General features: G+C 44.8%; 2 protein-coding genes across 2 annotated transcripts in view; one reads left to right on the forward strand and one right to left on the reverse strand.

Annotated features, from left to right (window-relative positions):
* Positions 1–20,585, forward strand: part of epha4b (eph receptor A4b) — a 167,448-nt gene extending 146,863 nt beyond the window's left edge. Inside the window, exons 14-19 of the mRNA XM_052464201.1 lie at positions 4,815–4,876; positions 6,617–6,826; positions 16,428–16,577; positions 16,839–17,032; positions 17,177–17,314; positions 17,525–20,585. Coding sequence (XP_052320161.1) covers positions 4,815–4,876; positions 6,617–6,826; positions 16,428–16,577; positions 16,839–17,032; positions 17,177–17,314; positions 17,525–17,624 — 854 coding nt within the window. The 3' untranslated portion in view covers positions 17,625–20,585. The remainder of the gene's footprint in view (positions 1–4,814; positions 4,877–6,616; positions 6,827–16,427; positions 16,578–16,838; positions 17,033–17,176; positions 17,315–17,524) is intronic.
* LOC127907673 (uncharacterized) overlaps positions 1–22,699 on the reverse strand; it is a 308,290-nt gene that overhangs the window by 162,660 nt on the left and 122,931 nt on the right. The gene's annotated exons all lie outside the window — the stretch shown is intronic.

Genomic DNA, 22,699 nt, shown 5'->3' on the forward strand with positions numbered 1-22,699 from the left:
AAACTCCTGGATCCATTTTACACTCTGCTGCTCTCACACCTGGCAGAAGATCAATAGGCAATCTGCAAGCCTGCTCACCGCCCTACTGCAAATGAACTAGCTCTGGAGCACTGAGCATCACACACAGATACACACTCTTAAAGGGATACTTCGGGATTTGGGCAATGAGGCCCTTCCTCTACTCCCCCAGAGTCAGGTGAACTCGTGGATACCATTTTTGGTTCTCTGCGTGCAGTTTGAAGGAAATTGCTAACTGGCGTTAGCACAAGTTGCTTGCTAGCGTTAGCACAAGTTGCTTGCTAGCATTAGCACAAGTTGCTTGCTAGCGTTAGCATAATTGCTTACTAGCGTTAGCATAATGACTGGAAGTCTATGGTATCTGCTCGCATGCTAGCAGATAGCTGTAGACATCCCATCATTACGATAACACTAGTTAGCATTGGCTCGCTAAACAACCTCTAACTTCCCTCATACTGGACACAGTGACGTAAAACGGAGTGTACAAAACATCCTCTCTCCATGACATAGACTGACCAGGTGAATCAAGGTGAAAGCTATGACCCCTTGTCGATGTCAACAGTTAAATCCACTTCAATCAGTGTAGATGAAGGGGAGGAGACAGGTTAATGAAGGATTTTTTTAGCCTTGAGACAATTAGAGACATGGATTGTGTATGTTTGCCATGCAGAGGGTGAACTGGCAAGACGAAAGATTTTAAGTGCCTTTGAACAGGGTACCATGAAACCTTAACCAACAGTACAGGTCAAGAAGAGTTAAGAAAACATTTACCAAATAAACTAAAGTTAAAAATAATCAAAAGTAACACAATAGCATAACAATAATGAGGTTATATACAGGGGTACCTGTACTGAGTCAGTGTGCGGGGGTACAGGTTAGTTGAGGTCATTTGTACATGTAGGTAAGGGTGAAGTGGCTATGCATAGATGAGAAACAGCGAGTATGCTCCAATGCTTCCCAAAACTGTGGGGAGCATTGGAGTCAACATGGGCCAGCATCTGTGTGGAACGCTTTCGACACCTTGTAAGGTCCCTGCCCCGACGATTTGAGGCTGTTCTGTGGACAAAAGGGGTTGTGACTCAATATTAGGAAGGCGTTCCTAGTGTTTTGTACACTTAGTGTATACACTGTATTCTACTCTAGGCTCATCCTATATAACTACTGTATGCACTGTATACACCTGTTCTATTCATATAATGTCTGCACACCATCATATACATATATATATATATCTATATATATATTTATATTCCGGACTCTTTCTGATATTTCTTAAGGTTATGTTTTTTTTTATTTTGGTGATTTTTGTGTGCGTATTGCTTTGTATTGTCAGGTATTACTGCACTGTTGGAGCTAGAAACATAAGCATTAAGCTGCTCCTGCGATGCCGTCTGCATAACACTCCTCCCGTGGCTTCCAACTGCTTTTAAACGCTTTTATTAAATCACACATGTAAGATACTAAATGAAAGCTACAACGTGTCAGATTTTAAAAAGGCTTTTCGGCGAAAGCATAATCAGCTATTATCTGATGATAGCACAACAGTAAACAAAGAGAGTAGCATATTTCAACCCGGCAGGCGCCACACAAAGTGCAGGAATAAAATATAAAACATGCCTTACCTTTGACGAGCTTCTTTTGTTGGCACTCCAATATGTCCCATAAACATCACAATTGGTCCTTTTGTTCGATTAATTCCGTCCATTTATTTGGCGTGTTTGATCCAGAAAGAAAACAGCTTCCAAATTGCGCAACGTCACTACAAAATATTTCAGAAGTTGCCTGTAAACTTTGCCAAAACATTTCAAACTGCCTTTGTAATACCTAAAGTTGTATTACAAAGGTAGTTTGAAATGTTTTGTATTGTATTTTTGTATTTTTTATGTTTTAAACATTAATAATCGATCAAATTTTCAATTTTCAATCTGTTTTCAATAGAGGACGAGAGGAAACTAACGCTACTTTTCAAGTCTTGCGCAACTCTCAACAGCGTTACCCATTTCCTAGATGGCCGTACTTCTTCATTGTACAAAGGAATAACCTCAACCAAATTCCAAAGACTGGTGACATCCAGTGGAAGCGGTAGGAACTGAAAACAAGTGCCTAAGAAATATCGTTTCCCAATGAGAACTCACTGAACAGACAGACCTCAATTTTTTTCAATTCTGAACGGTTAGTCCTCTGGGTTTTGCCTGCTACATAAGTTCTGTTATACTCACAGACATGATTCAAACAGTTTTAGAAACTTCAGAGTGTTTTCTATCCAAATATACTAATACTATGCATATCTTATATTCTTGGCATGAGTAGCAGGAAGTTGAAATTGGGGACACTATTTATTCAAAAGTGAAAATGCTGCCCCCTATACCTTAAGTTAACCTGTCTCCCCCCCTTCATCTACACTGATTGAAGTGGATTCAATAAGGGATCATAGCTTTCAGCTGGATTCACCTGGTCAGTGTGTGTCATGGAAAGAGCAGGTGTTCTTAATGTTTTTTTACAGTCATTATGAGCTAAAAGCTACACACAACTCATCTAAAACCAAGTTCGCTCTGTGGGCTTGAAGTGACTCTCTGCACTTGTTTATCTTAATGAATGTCTCTTTATTAATGAATGTCTATGCCGGGCTGAATTGAATGTGTTTCTGTAGGATATTAAGCACAGGGCTTTATTTGTTAACACAACAGAGACATTGAGCTAATGAGAGAGAGAGGCTAAATGTGACAACCTGACCCTGTGTGTATGCGTACGTGGAACGCACATATGCGCGCGTGTCCAGCATGTGACTCCGTCTCCGAGCCGTGGTCAACGGGGTCTATTGTCTGGGAGCAGAGCAACAGAGGGAGGGAGAGATAAACAGATAGATGGACAGAGGGGAGTGTGTGTGTGTGTGTGTGTGTGTGTGTGTGTGTGTGTGTGTGTGTGTGTGTGTGTGTGTGTGTGTGTGTGTGTGTGTGTGTGTGTGTGTGTGTGTGTGTGTGTGTGTGTGTGTGTGTGTGTGTGTGTGGGGTGCTAACCCCCTGCCATCTTGTCAGGCTAATTCTCCATGGTGGAAGTCCAGATGGAGACTTCAGATAGCACAGGAATTACAGACCAATCGGATAATTGCCTGGTCTAAATGAATGACGATCTGGACTGCTGAACTGAATGGTGGCGTTTTCGCAAGCGGTCAGAGTAGACAAAACACACAGTGAAAACACTCATCCCATTCTCTTTCTAGTTAGGGATGCTCTTTTACTTCTCAAGCTTACCCAGAGACATAGAGCGTCGCTAACCTTTGTTCAATGAGATTATATTGTCATCCTTTCTTTTCAAACCTCGCACTCCTTCTGTCACAGTATCCTGTCTGTCTGCCTGCCTGCCTGTCAGTCTGTCTGTCTGTCACTCTCTCTCACACACACACACACACACACACACACACACACACACACACACACACACACACACACACACACACACACACACACACTGTCTGTCTGTCTGTCTGTCTATCTGTCTGCCTGTTAGGTCAGGGGGGCCGGCTGTGAGCTGTCAGACCCCCCCCCACCCTTTGGCACGGATCAATCCCACAGACCCTTTCATCGGCGCCTTTGATAGAGCAGTCACAGGACACACACACACACACACTTCTCCGCAGGACAGCCTCGAAATCAGATGGCTGTCGCAGTGCTGTCCCCATGCTCACCATGCAATACACACACAGAGACACATACACACACACACACACACACACTCACACACACACACACACACCCTCTGGCCTCATCTCTGGTAGCGGTGTCCTCTCTGACAGCCACATTAGTCTAAGGGATAAAAGTGGAAGGGAATTGGATTTTCCTCTGCTGGGGGTGAGGGTTAGGATAGGCATTTATCAGTGTGTGTGTGTGGCATTTATCTCAGTGAGATAGTGATTTCATTTAGGGTGATGTATCACCGTCTTTACCCAGTATAGAGCTGTGCTGTAGGACTCCCCAGTGTTGTTACTGACCTCCCCTGACAACCTTATCCTCCCGCCTCCCTCACCCCCGGCTGCCCCTTTTCCTCCCCCTCATTCCTCACCTATCTTTCTTACCTTTATTTCTCTCTCCGTACTCTTCCTACTCTCCCCTCACCCCTGACAACCATATTTCCCTCAAACCTCTCTGCTCTCGTCCCAATCTCACCCTTTACCCTCTTTCCTCACCTCTCTTTCCCTGTCACTCATCTCCTCCTCTCTCCTCCCTCCTCCCTCTCTCTCTTTCCTCTCTCCTCCCTTCTCTCTCGGGGGGTATGGGGTCATGTAAAGCAGTGGGGTGCCTGCGTATGGGGGTACTTTGTTCGTCAATTTGTAAGCCCCACCAGGTGCCAGGCGGGGAACTAGACCTGTCAATCAATCACATTGACTACCCCCTGCCTCCACCCCCTTCCCCCCGCCCCTCATCACACATACAGGTGTTCATGTTCCCCCTCCCTTTGTCCGTCCCCCCCTGTCCCGTTCCCCTCGACCCCAAGAGGCTGATCAATATTCATGAGATCTCAAGACGGCCCCCTGCACACACACCCTAGCGGATTGGCCCATAGTAATTATCTCCTGACGTTTATGCATGGCCCTGATTAGAAGCTGTCACTGTGAATGATGACGACATGCTGTACCCCAGAGAGAGAGAGCGAGAGGGAGAGGTGGAAGAGAGCGATGGGTTGAGGTGTGTGGGAGAAAGAGTGAATGAGGTTGGTCTCCGCTGTGACCTCTCTGTAGTATGTATCTGTGTTGTGTTCTGTGTATACATGTCAATGTGTTTTTCTCTCTGTGTCCTCAGGTAAGCCAGTGATGATCATCACGGAGTTCATGGAGAATGGATCCCTGGATACCTTCCTGAAGGTTAGTTTGTGTTAACACACACACACACACACACACACACTACACTCTCATTATTCCTCTCTGAAGGTCAGCTTGTGCTGCTCCTGTAGTATTAAAACATATCTGCTGTTCGAAAGAGGGATGTAAATAAAAATAAAGTGTTTGTAAGAAAGTACTAGAGTCCTTTCAGTTCTGAAAGAAAACCACTCGACCCTACTGGCCTCCTTCATACTGGATGAATTTACAGTAAAAGCCAATGGAGGGATTTACTCACAAACCTAGAAACCCACACACACACCACATCAGTAATGTTTAGAATTGGACTTGGTATACATTGATGGACAAGTAGATGACCACGAGTGTTATGTCCATTATTCCGCTCCTATAGCTATATCCACTAGACCTTGATCCTACTTTACGTTACAGCAATATCATCCCACATAATATCCTGTTCTACCTCACACACTCACACACAAACACACAACAGCTCTCTCTCGCTCTCAGAACAATATCCATCTACATCCCCTGCCGGTGTTTCAGCAGCTGTGGAGTAAGTTAATTAGGTCTTGTTTTGTGAAATGCTGATTGATTGCTCTGTCTTTTCAACCCACAGACTTCCTCTTTTATCAATCTCTCCCTATCCTATAGCAGCACTTCCAGTAAGGGATATGAGGGAGACGACGGGAGGCGGGGGGTAGGCGTGAGTGGGGGTTGGAGAGACGAAGGGAGGGAGAGAGATGGAGGAGAGAAAGTGGGGGGGAGAGACCAGAACTATGGTGGGGGAGAGAGAGAAAGAGAGAGAGAGATAGTGTGAGTGAAAGAGAACGAAAGAGAGGGAGGAAGAGGGATGCTTTGTTTTTGTGGCCGATGCTTAATTGATCTGGGGTCAAATGAAACACATGTAACCCTTGGTGCAGCTGGACGACCTATAACCCATAGAACTGATCTCAGAAATATATTGGATTTTTATGAAGCCACTATTTCTGACTAGCCAGATGACTCCCCAGAACGAACATCGCCGACGCATCTGTGGGTGTGTGTGTGCTTGCGTCTGTGAATATGCATGGGTGTGTGTGTGTGTGTGTGTGTGTGTGTGTGTGTGTGTGTGTGTGTGTGTGTGTGTGTGTGTGTGTGTGTGTGTGTGTGTGTGTGTGCTTGTTTGTGAATATGCATGTGTGTGTGTGTGTGTGTGTGTGTGTGTGTGTGTGTGTGTGTGTGTGTGTGTGTGTGTGTGTGTGTGTGTGTGTGTGTGTGTGTGTGTGTGTGCGTGCGTGCGTGCGTGCGTGCGTGCGTGCGTGCGTGCGTGCGTATGAACGAGTGGTCCTCTTCCTCTTTGTGGTGTCAGTTTTCATCATCATTCAGCCAGAGTATTGTGGTTGTGAAAGGGCTCCACTTAAAAGAGAATTGTATCTGCACTGCGGTAATGAGATTAGTACAGTGGTGATCTGTTCTCAGTGACACAGCCTACTGTATATTAGTGGACCTGTGGAGATGGACGTTTGAGATTGTGGGAGAAAAGACTTAGTCGGGTGGGGGGTGTAATTGACAGAGGTAAGCCTACTGTGGTGTGGGGACGTGGTGTGTGTATACTGTATGTGTTCAATTCAAGCCAATTCAATCAACTTTATTGTTCCACAAGGGCATGTTGTAGCTGGGTTGACGGTAACAACACAGACAAAACATGTAACAGCAAACAACTTGTATACACCAGTCAGTTTCTCTCTCTCTCTCTCTCTCGCTCTCTCCCTCTTTCTGTGGTAGAAACACGATGGTCAGTTTACAGTCATCCAGTTGGTGGGCATGCTGCGCGGCATCGCGTCGGGCATGAAGTACCTGTCTGACATGAGCTACGTTCACCGAGACCTGGCCGCCCGCAACATCCTGGTCAACAGCAACCTGGTGTGTAAGGTGTCTGACTTCGGCCTGTCCCGAGTACTGGAGGACGACCCCGAGGCAGCATACACCACACGGGTAAGACAAAACACACACCACACATGTAATGTCAATGAGAATGTGTTACTATAGCGCACATGTAGGTCAAGGAATGTGCTCGTTAAATCAGACTGATACAGGGTGGTGCGATTGGAATTTGGTTCGACCCTTAACCCCTTGGCAAGATGTAAAAGGACTGGATAGGCACACAGTCCATTTGGAAAGTATTCAGACCCCTTCCCCTTTTTTCACATTTTGTTACGTTACAGCCTTATTCTAAAATGTGTTTTCCTCATCAATCTACACACAATACCCCATAACTACAAAGCGAAAACAAGTTTTGAGAAATACCATATTTACATAAGTATTCAGACCCTGTGCTGTGAGACTCGAAATTGACCTCAGGTGCACCCTGTTTCCATTGATCATCCTTGAGATGTTTCTACAACTTGATTGGAGTCCACCTGTGGTACATTTAATTGATTGGACATGATTTGGTAAGGCACACACCTATGTATATAAGGTCCCAGGGAAAAAAAACAAGCCATGATGTCGAAGGAATTGTCCATAGAGCTCCGAGACAGGATAGTGTCGAGGCACAGATCTGAGAAAGGGTACCCACACATTTCTGCAGCATTTAAGGTCCCCAAGAACCCAATGGTCACTCTGACAGAGCTCCAGAGTTCCTCTGTGGAGATGGGAGAACCTTCAAGAAGGACAACCATCTCTGCAGCACTCCGCCAATCAGGCCTTTATGGTAGAGTGGCCAGACGGAAGACACATGATAGCCCACTTGGCGTTTGTCCCAAGAAAGACTTGAGGCTGTAATCACTGCCAAAGGTGCTTCAACAAAGTACTGAGTAAAGGGTCTGAATATTTATGTAAATGTGATATTTCACAATTTTTTTTCTTTCTATAAATTTGCAGAAATTTCTAGAAAACAGTTTTTGCTTTCTCATTATGGGGTATTGTGTGTAGATTGATGAGGGTAAAAAAAAACGATTTGATCAATTTTAGAATAAGGCTGTAATGTAACAAAATGTGGAAAAAGTTAAGGGATCTGAATACTTTCTGAATGCACTATATACTCTACGGTAGATTTAGCTATATATATGGATTTGGGTATAAGCAATGTGGTAATTGTACTGATAGGCCTAGGTGGAATTTCCCCCAATCCAATCATTTCAGATCTACAAAGGCTGCATTTACACAGGCAGCCCAATTCAGATTTTTTTTATTTTTCAGCACTGATCAGATTTTTCAAAAGACCAATTACTGAGAAAAAAAAAGATCAGAATTGGGCTGCCTGTGTTAACACAGCCTTTGTAGATCTGAAAGGATGGGATTTTTATCAATTATCAATGAAAGCATTGGATTTTTATCAATGTTGTAGCGTACTGTATGTTTGTGAGGTTGAGTGACTGAGAGAAGATGACGAGAAAGAGAGAGATTGCGAGAAGGAGAGAGCTTGTCAGTCCATGTCAGTGCCGCTGTCGTCCCAGTATGCGGTAATTGCAGGTTTGTCTGACAAAATGCATTTCTTCTCTCACCTCTCTCATACCCTTCTTCACCTCAACCCTCACCCCCCCTTACTCCTCTCACCAGCATGTCCCCTTTTCACCTCTCTACTTTCCATTCCCCCCCCCTCACTCCTTCCCTTCCTATTGCCCCTTACTCCCTTCCTCCTTTTGTGAGAGAAAGAGAGAGCGGTAGATTGAGAAATCCTGTGTGAAAGAGCCTGTCAATCTCTGTTAGTCTAACAGTGCCCCTTGTCCTCCCATTGGGATAATTGCGGGTTTGTCATAGAAGAAGCTTCTGTTTTTCTCACCTCTCTAGCTCACCGTTCACTCCCCTACTCCTCGCCCCTCATGCCCCAGAGATAAAACGAGGAAGATTATACTAATGCCCAATGCCAGAGCAACCCCTTACCTCCTTGGCACGTCACAAAGATATAGAAGGACCGGATAAGCGCATAGACCTAGCAACAGTGCCTTCGGAAACTATTCATAACCCTTGATTTATTCCACATTTTGTTGTGTTACAGCCTGAATTCAAAATGGATTAAATGTCTATAATTATCTCACCCATGTGCATCCCATAATAACAAAGTAAAAACATATTTTTATAAATGTTAGCAAATGTATTGAACATGAAATACAGAAATATTAAATGGACATAAATATTCACACTCTTGACTAAATACCTTGTTGAAGCACCTTTGGCAGCATCATTCTGGGTATAAGTCTCTTAAACGCTTTCTACACCTGAATTGGGCAAAATTTGCCCATTTATTATTTTCAAAAATGTTCCAGCTCTGTCAAATTGGTTGTTGGTCATTTTCATGCCGTACATTTTCAAGTAGGTTTAAGTCAAAACTGTAACTCGGACACATTCACTTTCACTGTATTCTTGGCTGTTGATCATTGCTAGACAACCGTTTTCAGGTCTTGCCATAAGACTTTCATGTAGATTTAAGTCAAAAATAAATCGTGGCCACATTCACTGTCTTCTTGGTAAGCAACTCCAGTGTAGATTTAGCCTTGTGTTTTAGGTTATTGTCCTGCTGAAAGGTGAATTCATCTCCCAGTGTCTGGTTGAAAGCAGATTGAAACAGCTTTTCTAGGATTTTGCCTGTGCTTAACTCCATTCTGTAGACTTTTTATCATTAAAAAACTCCCCAGTCCTTTATGATTGCTAGCATGCTATGCTTGAAAATATGGAGAGTGCTACTCAGTAATGTGTTGTATTGGAGTTGCCCCAAACATAACACTTTTCAGGACAAACAGTGAATTGCTTTGCCTCATTTTTTGCAGTATAACTTTAGTGCCTTGTTGCAAACAGGATGCATGTTTTCAAATATTTGTATTCAGTGCAGGCTTCCTTCTTTTGTGGAGTAACTATAATGTAGTTGATCCATCCTCTGTTCTCATATCACAGCAATTCAACTCTGTAACTGTTTTAAAGTCACCATTCGCCTCATGGTGAAATCCCTGAGTGGTTTCCTTCCTCTCTGGCAACTGGGTTAGGAAGGCTGCCTGTATGTTTGTAGTGACTGGGTATAGTGCTACAACATCCTTAGTGTAATTAGAATCTTCATCGTGCTCAAAGGGATATTCAATGTCTGCGTACATTTTTTTTATAGGTACCCTTCTTTGCATTATAAAACTCTTGTTCTTTGTGGTTGAATCTGTGCTTGAAATTCACTACTCGATTGAGAGACCTTACAGATACTTTTATGAGTGGGGTTACAGAGATGGGGTAGTCATTACAAAATGATGTTAATAACCACTATTATTGAATATGGAAGGAGTCCATGCAATGTATCATGCGATTTGTTAAGCACAATTTTACTCCTGAATTTAAGTAAAGCTTGGCACAACAAAGGGGTTGAATACTTGACATTTCAGCTTGACATTTATTCATTTCTAAAATGTTCTACAAACAGAATTCCACTTTGACATTATGCGGTATTATGTGTAGATCAGTGACACAAAATCTAAATTTAATCAGTTGTAATAATCAAGCTGTAACACAAGAAAATGTGGAAAAAGTGAAGGGGTGTGAATACTTTCTCTCATACCCGCTCACTATGCCAAAACCAGTCGTCGACAGCTGGGACAGTACTAGGCTCCGCCTCCCAAGGAAACATGGGGGATTGGTAACCAAGGACACACTGAAATGGAGTAAGGTGGAGGGATTAGTGCATGAGTGAGTTCTGAGTGTATTCGGCCCAGGCCATATACAGACTCCAGTCATGTGGAGAGGTAGAACATTGTTGCCGGTGGTACTTCCCTATTACTTTGTTCAGGTGTTCCGTCTGCCCGTTGGTCTGGGGGTGGTACCTGGAGGAGAGGCTGAGGGTGACACCCAGTCGGGCGCAGAAGGCTCGCCACACCCGGAAGACAAACTGGGGCCTGTGGTCAGAGACGATGTCCTCCGGAATCCCATACAGACAGAACATCTGCTGGAACATACACCCCGCCAATTCCATGGTGTTAAGTAGATGGGGAAGAGGAACCAGACAACACATTTTTGAAAAACGGTCTGCTATGATAAGGATGGTGGTGTTACCAGAGGATTCAGGAAGGTCTGTGATGAAGTCAACAGCTATGTGGGACCAGGGTCTGTGAGGGATTGGCAAAGGTTGAAGCTTCCCGGAGGGGAGATGACGAGGGATTTGGGTGCAGACTGGACAGGAGAGTACGCAATTCCTTACGCCGGATGCCAGTGAGGACTACCAGAACTTCTGGGCTAGATGTTCGGTGGTTCATGTAATGCCTGGGTGTCCTGACCCCAAGGACGTGTGACACCATTGCATTTAGTTGGGGTCTAACAGCTTCTGGTACGTAACTCCTCCCAGCTGGTGTCTCAGGAGGAGCTGGGTCTGAGGTAAGGGCTTCTTGTATGGCAGAGTGAACCTCCCACTGTACCGGTCCCATAATGCAAGAGGAAGGAAGAATGGTCGGAAGGTCAAACTGGTGGGAGAGAGCATCAGCTTTTACATTTTTCCTTCCAGGGATGTATGTAACATGGAAATGGAAGCATGTGAAGAAGAGCCCAGCGGGATTGTCTGGAGTTGAACCTCTTAGCCCCTCTGAAATATTCCAGATTATGATGATCTGTTAGATGAGAAAGGGATGTGGTGCGCCCTCCAACCAGTGCCGCCACTCAAGGGCCAGCTTGATGGCGAGGAGTTCTATGTTCCCCACATCGTAATTCCTCTCAGCAGGGGATAACGTCTTGGAGAAGAAGGCACGGGGATGTGATTTGGGAGGTGTTCCCACCCGCTGAGAGAGTATGGCTCCTATTTCGGAGGCATCCACCTCCATGGTGAAAGGAAGGATCGGATAAGGTTGGCAAAGGACAGGATCTGAGGTGAAGAGGCGTTCCCAGTTGTTGAACGCAGTCAGGGTGGTATCAGTCCATTGAAGGGTCTGGGTCTTTTGGTTGGTAAGGGCAGTGAGGGGAGCGGCTGAAGAACTGAAGTAAGTTCCGAATGAACTGGCGATAGTAGTTGGAGAACCCAATGAAACGTTGGAGTTCCTTAACGGTGGTGGGTTTGGGCCAGTTACTGATGGTGGGGACTTTGTTCTCATCCATGCTGACCCCTCCAGGTGTCAGTACGAAGCTTACAGAGGTTATATGGAAGGCACTCTTTTCAGTCTTCACATAAAGGTTATGGTCAAGGAGCCGTTGAAGAACCATTTGCACCTGCTGTATGTGTTCCTTCAGGGAGTTGGAATAAATCAGGATGTCATCAATGCAGACGATGAGAAAGCGGTTGATCATATCCTGGAAAACCTTGTTCATAAAGGATTGGAAGACGGCAGAGGCGTTCGTAAGGAATGACCAGGTGTTCGTAGTGCCCTCGAGCGGTGATAATGGCCGTCTTCCATGCGTTGCCTTCACACAAGGTTATATGCACTTCACAGGTCGAGTTTAGTATAGATGTTGGCGCAGCCCACTTGTTCAAGGGTCGCTGGGATCAGAGGACGAGGGAAACGGTTATTGACCGTGACGTCATTCAGGGAATCATAATCAATACATGGACGGAGACCACTGTGCGTTTTTCCGACGCAGCCAGGGAAGAAGAATGACGAATGAAACCGTTTGAGTGATTCATCAATGTTGTTCTTCATCGTCTCATTTTCTGGGAAAGATAGGGGTAAACACGGCCCTTCGGTGGGGACACTCCAAGGAGTAAATCAATAGCACAGTCTCCTGGGCGATGTGGTGGCAGAGTGGAGGCCTTGGTTTTGCTGAAGACATTGCTATACTGGGCGAATTCAGATGGTATAGTGGGAGGCAATGCAGAGGCAGAGTCCTCAATGGTGGTGGCTCTGCAGAGTAGGCTGAGACAACTGGTGAAGCAGGTAGAAGACCAGGACAGTAGTTCACCTTGTTGCCACGAGATGGCAGGGACGTGATGACAAAGCTAGGGGGGTCCAAGGATGAGTCGCTGTTTGGGGGATGAGAGTTCCATGAATTGAATGGTTTCGGTGTGGAAGACTCCAATCTGGAGGGTGACACTCTGTGTCAGGGGCGTGATGAATCCTGTGCCCAATGGCTGAGTAGATGATCTTTCGCTCCACAGTATAGGCAGAGCCCTTTTTGGATCCGCTTTTACCGTTCAATACACGGGAGAGGAGCACGGCCCAACTGCATGGGTTCTGGAAGACTCGGATGGAGTAACGTGAAGGGAATGTTTCGGGTTCCTGGGTGGCAGAGTTCTTCAGAGATCGGTGATGAGGTGGTCGATGGAGATACAAATGCATTGACTTAAAACCTGAAGGTCACCTCTACAGGCCAGCTCCACCTGAAGTTCCCTGTTGAGCCCTCTTCGGTAGACGGTAAGACAAGAAGCAGCCTCATTCCATCCACTCCCTGCAGCCATGGTGTGGAACTCAAGGGCATACTCGGCAACTAAATTACGTCCTTGTTGAAGTCCTATAGGACGACTGGAGGGAGTGATCGAATACCTCTTTGAAGAGGGTGTGAAAATGGGTCTAAGATCCGAGTTCTGTGCTGTTGAAAGTCCATATGGCGGTGGCTCAGGGCTTTGCCTGTGAGTAGAGACCCAACAAAAATCCACCCTGCTGTTGTTGGTGGCGAAGTTAGTGATGTTGTGCTCAATGTATTTGCTCTATTGCATCAGAAATCCCTGACATTTCCCTGGCAAACCGTCATATTCTCCAGGCATGGGTATGAATGAAGGAGGGCTATGGGTTACGATACCTGGCATCGGAGGATAGGGATAGGCTGGCGGAGAAGATGGCAAATGTCCTCCATAAGCTCCTCTTGCTGGGTTAGCTGCCGCTGTAGCTCCACTGAATCCATTCCGTTTTTAGGCGAGGTATTCTGACGTGAATCCCCATGGAGAAAAAGGTGTAGATTCACGTGCAGAGCGCGGTAGATCATGGTCACAGGCAGGCAGTGGTCAAACACAGGTAGGCAGTCAAAAACAAACAATACCTCACAACCATACAAACAGAATCAACTGAACTAAATAGGGAGCTGATGAGACCAGGTGAGAAACAAACACAGGTGAAATCAATGAACAAAAATTAAAGACAGGGCTACGTTCCAGAACACAAAGAAACAGGGCTACGTTCCAGAACACAAAGAAACAGGGCTACGTTCCAGAACACAAAGAAACAGGGCTACATTCCAGAACACAAAGAAAAAGAACACAAGGTTGATTTAAGAAAAGAAAAGCAGAACCTTACAAGACTAGCTATATTTCTTAGATGATTAAAGCAGGACTGGACAACCTTTTTTCCATGCAGAGGTTTAGGTCAGGGTCAATGAAGATGCCAAGGTTTCTGTCCGTAGGCTTTACATTGGTGGACAAATATCCAAGGTTATTTACAATATGGGTTCTAGCAAGGTGGGTGCCAAATAAATCAACCTCTGATTTCTTATCATTGAGCTGGAGAAATTCGTCAGACATCCAACATTTGATGTCAGTAAGACACTAGTGAAAGGTAGCTATGCTAGCTTGGTCACTCGGTCAGATTGGTAAAAAAAAAAAAAGCTGCGTGTCATCTGCATAGCAGTGAAACTGAATGTTATGATTGCGGATGACGTTAACAAAGGGAAGCTTGTACAGGGAAAAAAGGATGGGGCCCAGAATTGACCCCTGAGGGACACCATAGTGAATTGATGCTGGGGATGATGCTGAACCACTCATGCATGCTCATTGAGAAACGTATGCTACATAGATATGACCTGAACCAGTCGAGGGCAATGCCGGAGATTCCCACTCACCTTTCCTGCTCGTCAGCAAGGATGTTCTGATCAATAGTATCAAATGCTGCACTGGGTTCTAAAATAACGAGAATGGAGCATGCATCGGCAGCCAACAGAAGGTCATTACTGACTTTAAATAAAGCAGTTTCTGTCACGCCCTGGTCGAAGTATTTTGTGTTTATCTTCATTTATTTGGTCAGGCCAGGGTGTGACATGGGTTTTTGTATGTGGTGTGTATGTAGTGGGATTGTAGCTTAGTGGGGTGTTCTAGGTAAGTCTATGGCTGTCTGAAGTGGTTCTCAATCAGAGGCAGGTGTTTATCGTTGTCTCTGATTGGGAACCATATTTAGGCAGCCATATTCTTTGGATGTGTTGTGGGTGATTGTCCTTAGTGTCCTGATGCCCATGTTCTGTGTTAGTTTGCACCAGTTTAGGCTGTTTCGGTTTTCATTACGTTTATTGTTTTGTTGAGTTTGTGTTTTGATTCGTGTTACGTTGTTTTATTAAACATGGATTGCAATCTACACGCTGCAGTTTGGTCCGACTCTCCTTCACCACATGAAAACCGTTACAGTTTCGATGCTGTAAAATGAGTGGAAGCCCGACTGGAATTTTTCAAATAAGTTGTTTATACTCAAATAAGCCACAAATTGCTTGAAAAAAACTTTGTCTAAAATCTTGGATAAAAAAATTGAAGTTTAGAGATCGATAATTACTCAACCAATGCGTCAGTCACTCGCTGGTAGGTACTGTACATCTACACACATAGTCAGCAGTGTCAGGAGACTCACACACATACATCTACAGGCCACAGAGGGAAGGAGGGATAGAGGAGAGGGAGGGGGTAGTGGAGAAGGAAAGATGCAGAGAGAGAGAGAGAGAGAGCGAGAGGGAGGGAGGGGATGGAGGGGATGGAGAGGGAAGATAGAGAAAGAGAGACAGAGAGAAAGAGTGGAGTGAGATGAACAGAGTGGGGGGTAGCAGGGGAGATAGAAAAGGAAAGGGGGGGTGACTGCTTACTTTGTCTCTTTCATTTGACTTTGACCAGAGAGCTGGGACTAGAAGGAGTTCAGCAGTAGCAGCATGTTAAGACTGGTGTGATCTGTGTAGAGAGCCAACCAGGCATCTTAATGCCGTCTCCTCTGTCCTCCTTATACACAGTCAATGCCTTTTAAAAGCCTGTTTTCTGCTATGCCTACTCCATATACACTCCTTTGATCCTTATTTTCCTCCTGAACAACAAAGGGAAAGGCTTGTGAAAGGCTTGTGAAAGAGGACAGATGGAGGAGTGAAGTCAAAGCTCTACTGTGGTCCCTGTTATTGTGCGAATAGAAAGAAATGCTTTGGGTTTGTGTTTTAATCAATGAATATAATGAGGTACATCCCTATGACTACTCGGTTCTGTGTTTCCGTGCAGTTCTTTGAGCTTTCCTACCTACGCACCCACAACAGGGCTTGTTCCCCTCTCTCTTTCAATAGAATTCAATGAGTTGGTACATATTGCCAATGCAGACAGTCATGAATAGTAGTAGTTTGTAAATCCTGTATTAACCTTCAAAGTAATGTTTTATTAACCCTTTCTACATGTACTGTTAACCATTTACAAACCTGTTATTAACCCTTTCTACATGTACTGTTAACCATTTACAAACCTGATATTAACCCTTTCTACATGTACTGTTAACCATTTACAAACCTGTTATTAACCCTTTCTACATGTACTGTTAACCATTTACAAACCTGTTATTAACCCTTTCTACATGTACTGTTAACCATTTACAAACCTGTTATTAACCCTTTCTACATGTACTGTTAACCATTTACAAACCTGATATTAACCCTTTCTACATGTACTGTTAACCATTTACAAACCTGTTATTAATCCTTCCAGGGAGGGAAGATCCCCATCCGATGGACGTCTCCAGAGGCCATTGCCTACAGGAAGTTCACGTCAGCCAGTGACGTGTGGAGCTACGGCATCGTCATGTGGGAGGTGGTCTCATACGGAGAGAGACCCTACTGGGAGATGTCCAACCAGGATGTGAGTTGTTTCATTATAATAAAGCACAGTGTATAGCTGATATGGTATATGTTAATAGATGATTCGCTATTGATGGCTGGTTTTGTGCGGAAGCTAGGCGGACTCTCCCCCATCCTCGGTGGATTCAAATTATTATGATGACAATTTTTGTGATTGACTAGGGTCTATCTAATCCGACCCTATTTCTCTCTCTCTCTCTCTCTCTCTCTCTCTCTCTCTCTCTCTCTCTCTCTCTCTCTATCTCCCTCCCCCTATTTCCAGGTGATAAAAGCGATAGATGAGGGATACCGTCTCCCGGCCCCTATGGACTGTCCTGTTGTCCTCCACCAGCTGATGTTGGACTGCTGGGAGAAGGGCCGCAGCGAACGGCCCAAGTTTGGCCAGATCGTCACCACCCTGGACAAGCTGATCAGAAACCCAGCCAGACTCCGAGAGCTGGCCAACAGCTCAGTGTGGTGAGTTACAATGGGTCAAAAAACTCAGTCTTCAGGCACACACTGTCAGATCCAGAATAAACTATTAGAACTAGTATCTGGACTGTTTGGGATATTTAACTATGCTGATAAGAATGTGTATATTCTCTCCTGTTTGCCCAGCAGGGAAGACCCAACCACTCCGGAGTTTAGTGTGAGTACGGTGGAAGAGTGGCTGGAGGCCATCAAGATGGGCCAGTACAAGGAGAACTTCTCCAGGGCTGGATACGTCACCCTGGACTCTGTCCTCTACATCACCATCAGGTGAGAGACATGGGCAGGGCTGGACTGAGCTGGGCAGGGCTGAGCTGGGCTGAGCTGAAGCAGGGTTGAGCAGGGCTAAGCTGAGGCTGGGCTGAGCTGGGTTAGGGAAAGGGGAGTAGGAGTCAGCAGAGCTAGGGGGAAAGGGGGAGTCTGTTGTTGCTGCTGTTTCTCATTTTTCTAAGTCCCTTTTTGCTCTGTCCTCTTCTGTAGTGAGCTCGTTAAGATGGATGTGACTTTGGCGGGTCACCAGAAGAAGATCCTCTCCAGTGTCCAGAGCCTGCAGACCCAGGGGACCCACGTCCAAGTATAACAGTTTCCCCATAGAGACACACCGAGAGAGAGAGAGAGAGAGAGAGGGCCAAAATGGATGCTCTGCTTTGAGTTGAACCACTGAGACACGCTGAGATTAAGCCAATATAGACATCTTGGGTTGGGTTTCCCCATACAAAGACACTTAGATGGAGCCGTAATGGACGCTCGGCTCCTTTACTTCCTCTTCGCAGCTTCACCATTCCACCCGTCCTGGATGTTTTGATAGCGTAGGCACTTCCAGCTTCTGTCCACGCACTTAGAGGCTTAGCAACCCAGCCACCTCAGAAACCAGGCTACATCCAAGACGTCTCTGTATCAATAAATACAACAAAAATGGTAAAAATTAAAAAATGAATTTGATTGTAATTATCATCACTGTCTGTGAAGTTTAGTGTACAGTTGTTTTTATGGTTGTTTTGTTTTTCGTTTTACAATAAGCTGTTTTTTTTTATTTTCTACACAGTTTATGGTGCCAGGAGATATTGTATATGTATAGATAAATGTTTACAAGAGCTGTGTGTCAGTCCGCCAGTCTAGAACTGAACGTAAAGTTTGTATCAGTGGTCAGGCAACGCAGGTGGGATGTTCCTTCCTGGTGCATGTGTTGCCAGGCCCCTCCCCTTCCTATAAGCCCCTCCCCCAGGACGCTCTTCGCCGTATCATGGATGAGTGAGGGAGGTAGGAGAAATAGAGGGATGTGAAAAGACGAGACGGAGATGTCTGTTCATGGTCTCAGAAGACTTCCATTCCGTTTGGCCAGGAACAGATAGGGCTTCCAGACGCACACAGTTCACTTGAGTAAAGTTCATTTTAGTACAGCCTAGAGCAACAACGTATAGGGTGTCGTGGGTAAGAAACCTGCAGGGCAGTGCAGTGTTGTCACATTTTCTTCCAAGGGTTGGCCTCAGTTGGGGAAGCTGTACCTTTTGGTGACAGAAGAAGAGCGGAGAAGTAGATAACCGTGTATGTGTGACGTTGACACTGTGTGGAATGTGTTTCTGTTTCGCAGACGGTGTGCCATGTACAGTTAGTATTGCTCGGAAACGTTGGGCAAACTTGATTGCGAGGTAGACTTGACTTGAGTAGACTGTGCCGAGTGATGTTTTTTTTGCCTCATTTTTCCTCTTGATTAACATGGGTTCATTCACGGTTTGTCCTAACCACCTCTGTTCAGTCAACTGCTTCCAAATCTACAAGAGCCAATGTCCCATTCAAGCAAACCTGCTAACCTCATTTCCTGGATAAGTGAGAGAGAAAAAACATCAATGTCCTGTGCTCAACAAAACAACGTTTTCTATGTGAAACGAAGGAAATTCAACAGCATATCAAAACCAACATCTCACTTTGGGGAGGGGAGGGTGGAGTTTTGGACTTATCTAGGAAATCCAGTTAGGCCGCTTTGATTGAATATGGTCGTCAATGTCCACTGCACCCCTGTTTGTGTCTGGTTATGTTTATGATGATAGTGTTATTCTGCTACCTGACTGGACCACAAACACACCAACATATATACCATTGTACCATACTGTAAAATATGTACAGAGTTGATTTGAAACTCTAGAATGTTTGTAACAATAATGGTGACGATGATGATTACGGTGATGTACTTTTATTCTGAAGGAGGAGAGAAATCGGGCATTTTTTCCCCTTGCGGAGGCGGGTCATGGGAGATAGGCAGCGTGTGATTCGTATGACCTGGCCTATGGAATGTACGTTTACGTAGCATGGGTATTAAGTTTCAGCCTTTGATTGACAGGTGACAGGGAGTGCAGTTTTCACTCGGGCCGTGGACCTGAGGACGCTCGACTTTTAGATGCCTTATTTACTGTGCTCCCTTTCCTTTTCCGTTCCCCTCCTCCCCTGATCCCCCATAGAGGCGGAGTTATGACCACATCTGTACATAGTATTTATCTGTTTCCCTGAGGTGACGTCACAGAAAATATCTTTAACTTTTTTTTTTTCTTTAACTGAAAACCCCCCAGGCGGTTATCACCTCTGTTTTGGTTCTTTAAAAAAAATAGTATACATACAACTATACTGCTGCTGTAAATCGACCACCAGTTTATTGGAAGCTGTATTTGAAAAACACATTAGAAAGTAAACTTTTCATGTTTGTTTTGGTTTAGGAATCTGACCTGTTGGTATACTTGTCTGAACTCGTTGGTCAATGTATGGCAGAGAAAAGTTATAATTATTCCCTTCGTATCCCAAAGCCATTTGAAGGGTTCCAATGCCTCCCACACATATGATGGAGATGAGCAAATCTCAACAGCTAAATTAACCTTTCCAATGTGTCTGAAGGTGGCTATTAATGATGCGTTACCAACAGACGATGTATTCGTTATAGTGAATGGATTGAATTGCCAGAAGCCTTTTGCGGTGTCATCAATTAGATTCCAATATTCAACAAATGACAGCAGCATATTGCGTCTGTTCGTTCAGACTCAAAACAGCAAAATACTGCAAGGCATTGGTGACCAGTTGAAGGTTAGCTGTCTGTCAGTACTCATAATTTTACACTTTGAAATTGTCCTCGTTTGGTAAGCTAATCCATCGCTCCCCAACCGGACGTCATAACCTTTGACCCTTATCTCACGACCCTTGAACCGTAGCCAGGCTGAGTCCTTTCATGTGGATGGATAAAGTTTCCCCTTGGCACTGTTCAAAGGTCAGTTCTGTGTTCCCCGTCTAACAGTTAAAGTTAGGATATGGAAATAGTAAGCTGATCCTAAATAATTGTTGGTGAAGTCTTCTACCCCACAGCCAGGCCGGTTATTTACATGTTCCCAGACTGATTCCTTGTGAGATTGTTCTCTCGCTCTCCCTGGTCTTTCTTCCTTCCTGCCCTTGGCCCATTATATTTATCATGGCAGATTTCTATACGCTTGTTCAAAGGGTGTACTCATTCTAAAGTCCTTCATGTCGCTGTAATAAATATGCTAATATTTTTTATTTCTCACCTGAAGCTCTTGGTGTCTTACTTTTCTTTTACTCTCTCTCTCTCACACACACACACACACACAAACACACACACACACACACACACACACATCAGAGATGTGCACACACGGTCACACTCTCAAATGTATAATAATGGCTATGCCTGAGCTTGTAGTATTTCCCAGGGGTCGGTGGTATAACGGAAGACTATGCGTGGCACCTTTATTGTGAGGAAACGTAAAGCTGAAGCTTAATCAGGCTTTGTGCCATTTAGGTTGAGGTTTTATTAGATAGTGCAAAGACAGTCGCTGCCTGTTAAGGATTCCTACATGCACCGTGCCTGTTCTGAAAACACTAGATAAGATGGCAGCACTAAGGAGGGCGCGCGTCTTGCCGGTTCCTGCTCGCTTAGCTTTTTTTTTATGGCTATTTTTACGTTAATTATGACTTTGTTTGCTCAGAGTGTTCATGCAATAATTTCCTACGACAGACACACGTCTGGATCATGAATGAGAAGCTACACACTTATCTCTTGGCCTCCCAGATCGGGAGTACAATATTCGCTCCTTTGTTCCCCGCACAGTGGGCCTACCTGTTGCTGCTGACCAAGATGACCAAAGGCAACACAGGCGAGGGAGGAACTCCAAGCTAGGTTAGCGTTATCCTCGATCTTGGGACGTCCCTACCCTAAACCCTTACCCTTAACCTAACCCTATCCATAACCTTTACATAACCCTAACCTTAACCCTTAACCATTTAAAATGTCAACTTCAGAGTTGGGATGTCCCAAGGATCCCGTTTAGACTTTTACCTCTAAGCTCGGCTGAAAAGGAGGGCTACACGGCCTCCTGCACATAGTATCCTGATGGCTAATGTCCAATCGCTGGAAAATAAACTTTGTGAACTCAGCAAGGATTCAATCGCAGAGGGACATCAGGGAATGCTGTGTCTTTGTTCTTACAGTGACATGGCTTAAAGACAATACACTCGACTCTGCCATTCAACCAGACGGCTTTTCCATTTTCCGTAAGGATCGAACACCGGCTTCTGGTCCGAGTAGTGCGGAGGTGTATGCTTCCTCATCAACAATACCTGGTGTACCATAGTTGAAAACATCTCGAGCTCCTGTTAACCCGACCAGGAGTTTCTGATGCTAAAATACCAACCCCACTATGTGCCAAGGGAATTCACGAGTGTTATCAAGGCGGCACTCAGCGAAATGTACAAGAACATTAGCCGGCAAGAATCCTCTCACCCGATTACAGTCTTTATTGTAACTGGTGATTTTAACCAAGTACGTGTAAAACAAATTCTTCCAAAATATCACCAACATGTCAACCTGCCCCACAAGAGGAAACAACATTCTGGACAATGTACAGTGCATTTGGAAAGGTTTCAGACCCCTTGACTTTTTCACATTTTGTTACGTTACACCCTTATTCTAAAATGTATTAAATTACATTTTTCCTCATCAATCTACACACAATACCGCATAATGACAAAGCGAAAACAGTATTTTTGAAAGTTTAGAAAATGTATTACAAATAAAAAAAACTGAAATACCTTATTTGCGTAAGTATTCAGACCCTTTGATATTAGACTCGAAATTGAGCTCAGGTTCATCCTGTTTCCATTTATCATCCTTGAGATGTTTCTACAACTTGATTGGACTCCACCTGTGGTACATTCAATTGATTGGATATGATTTGGAAAGGCACACACCTATATAAGGTCCGACAGTTGACAGTGCATGTCAGTGCAAAAAACCAAGCCATGAGGTTGAAGGAATTGTCCGTAAAGCTCTGAGACAAGATTGTGTCGAGGCACAGATCTGGGGAAGGCTACGAAATTTTTCTGCAGCATTGAAGGTCCCCAAGAAAACAGAGGCCTCAATCATTCTAAATGGAAGAAGTTTGCAACCACCAAAGCTCTTCCTAGAGCTGGCCACCCAGCCAAACTGAGCGATCGGGGGAGAAAGGCCTTGGTCAGGGAGGTGTCCAAGAACACGATGATCTCCAGAGTTCCTCTGTGGAAATGAGAGAACCTTCCAGCAGGACAACAATCTCTGCAGCACTTCACTAATTAGGCCTTTATGGTAGAGTGGCCAGACGGAAGCCACTCCTCAGTAAAAGG

Source organism: Oncorhynchus keta, chromosome 15, assembly GCF_023373465.1.
Source record: "Oncorhynchus keta strain PuntledgeMale-10-30-2019 chromosome 15, Oket_V2, whole genome shotgun sequence".
Classification (NCBI taxonomy): domain Eukaryota; kingdom Metazoa; phylum Chordata; class Actinopteri; order Salmoniformes; family Salmonidae; genus Oncorhynchus; species Oncorhynchus keta.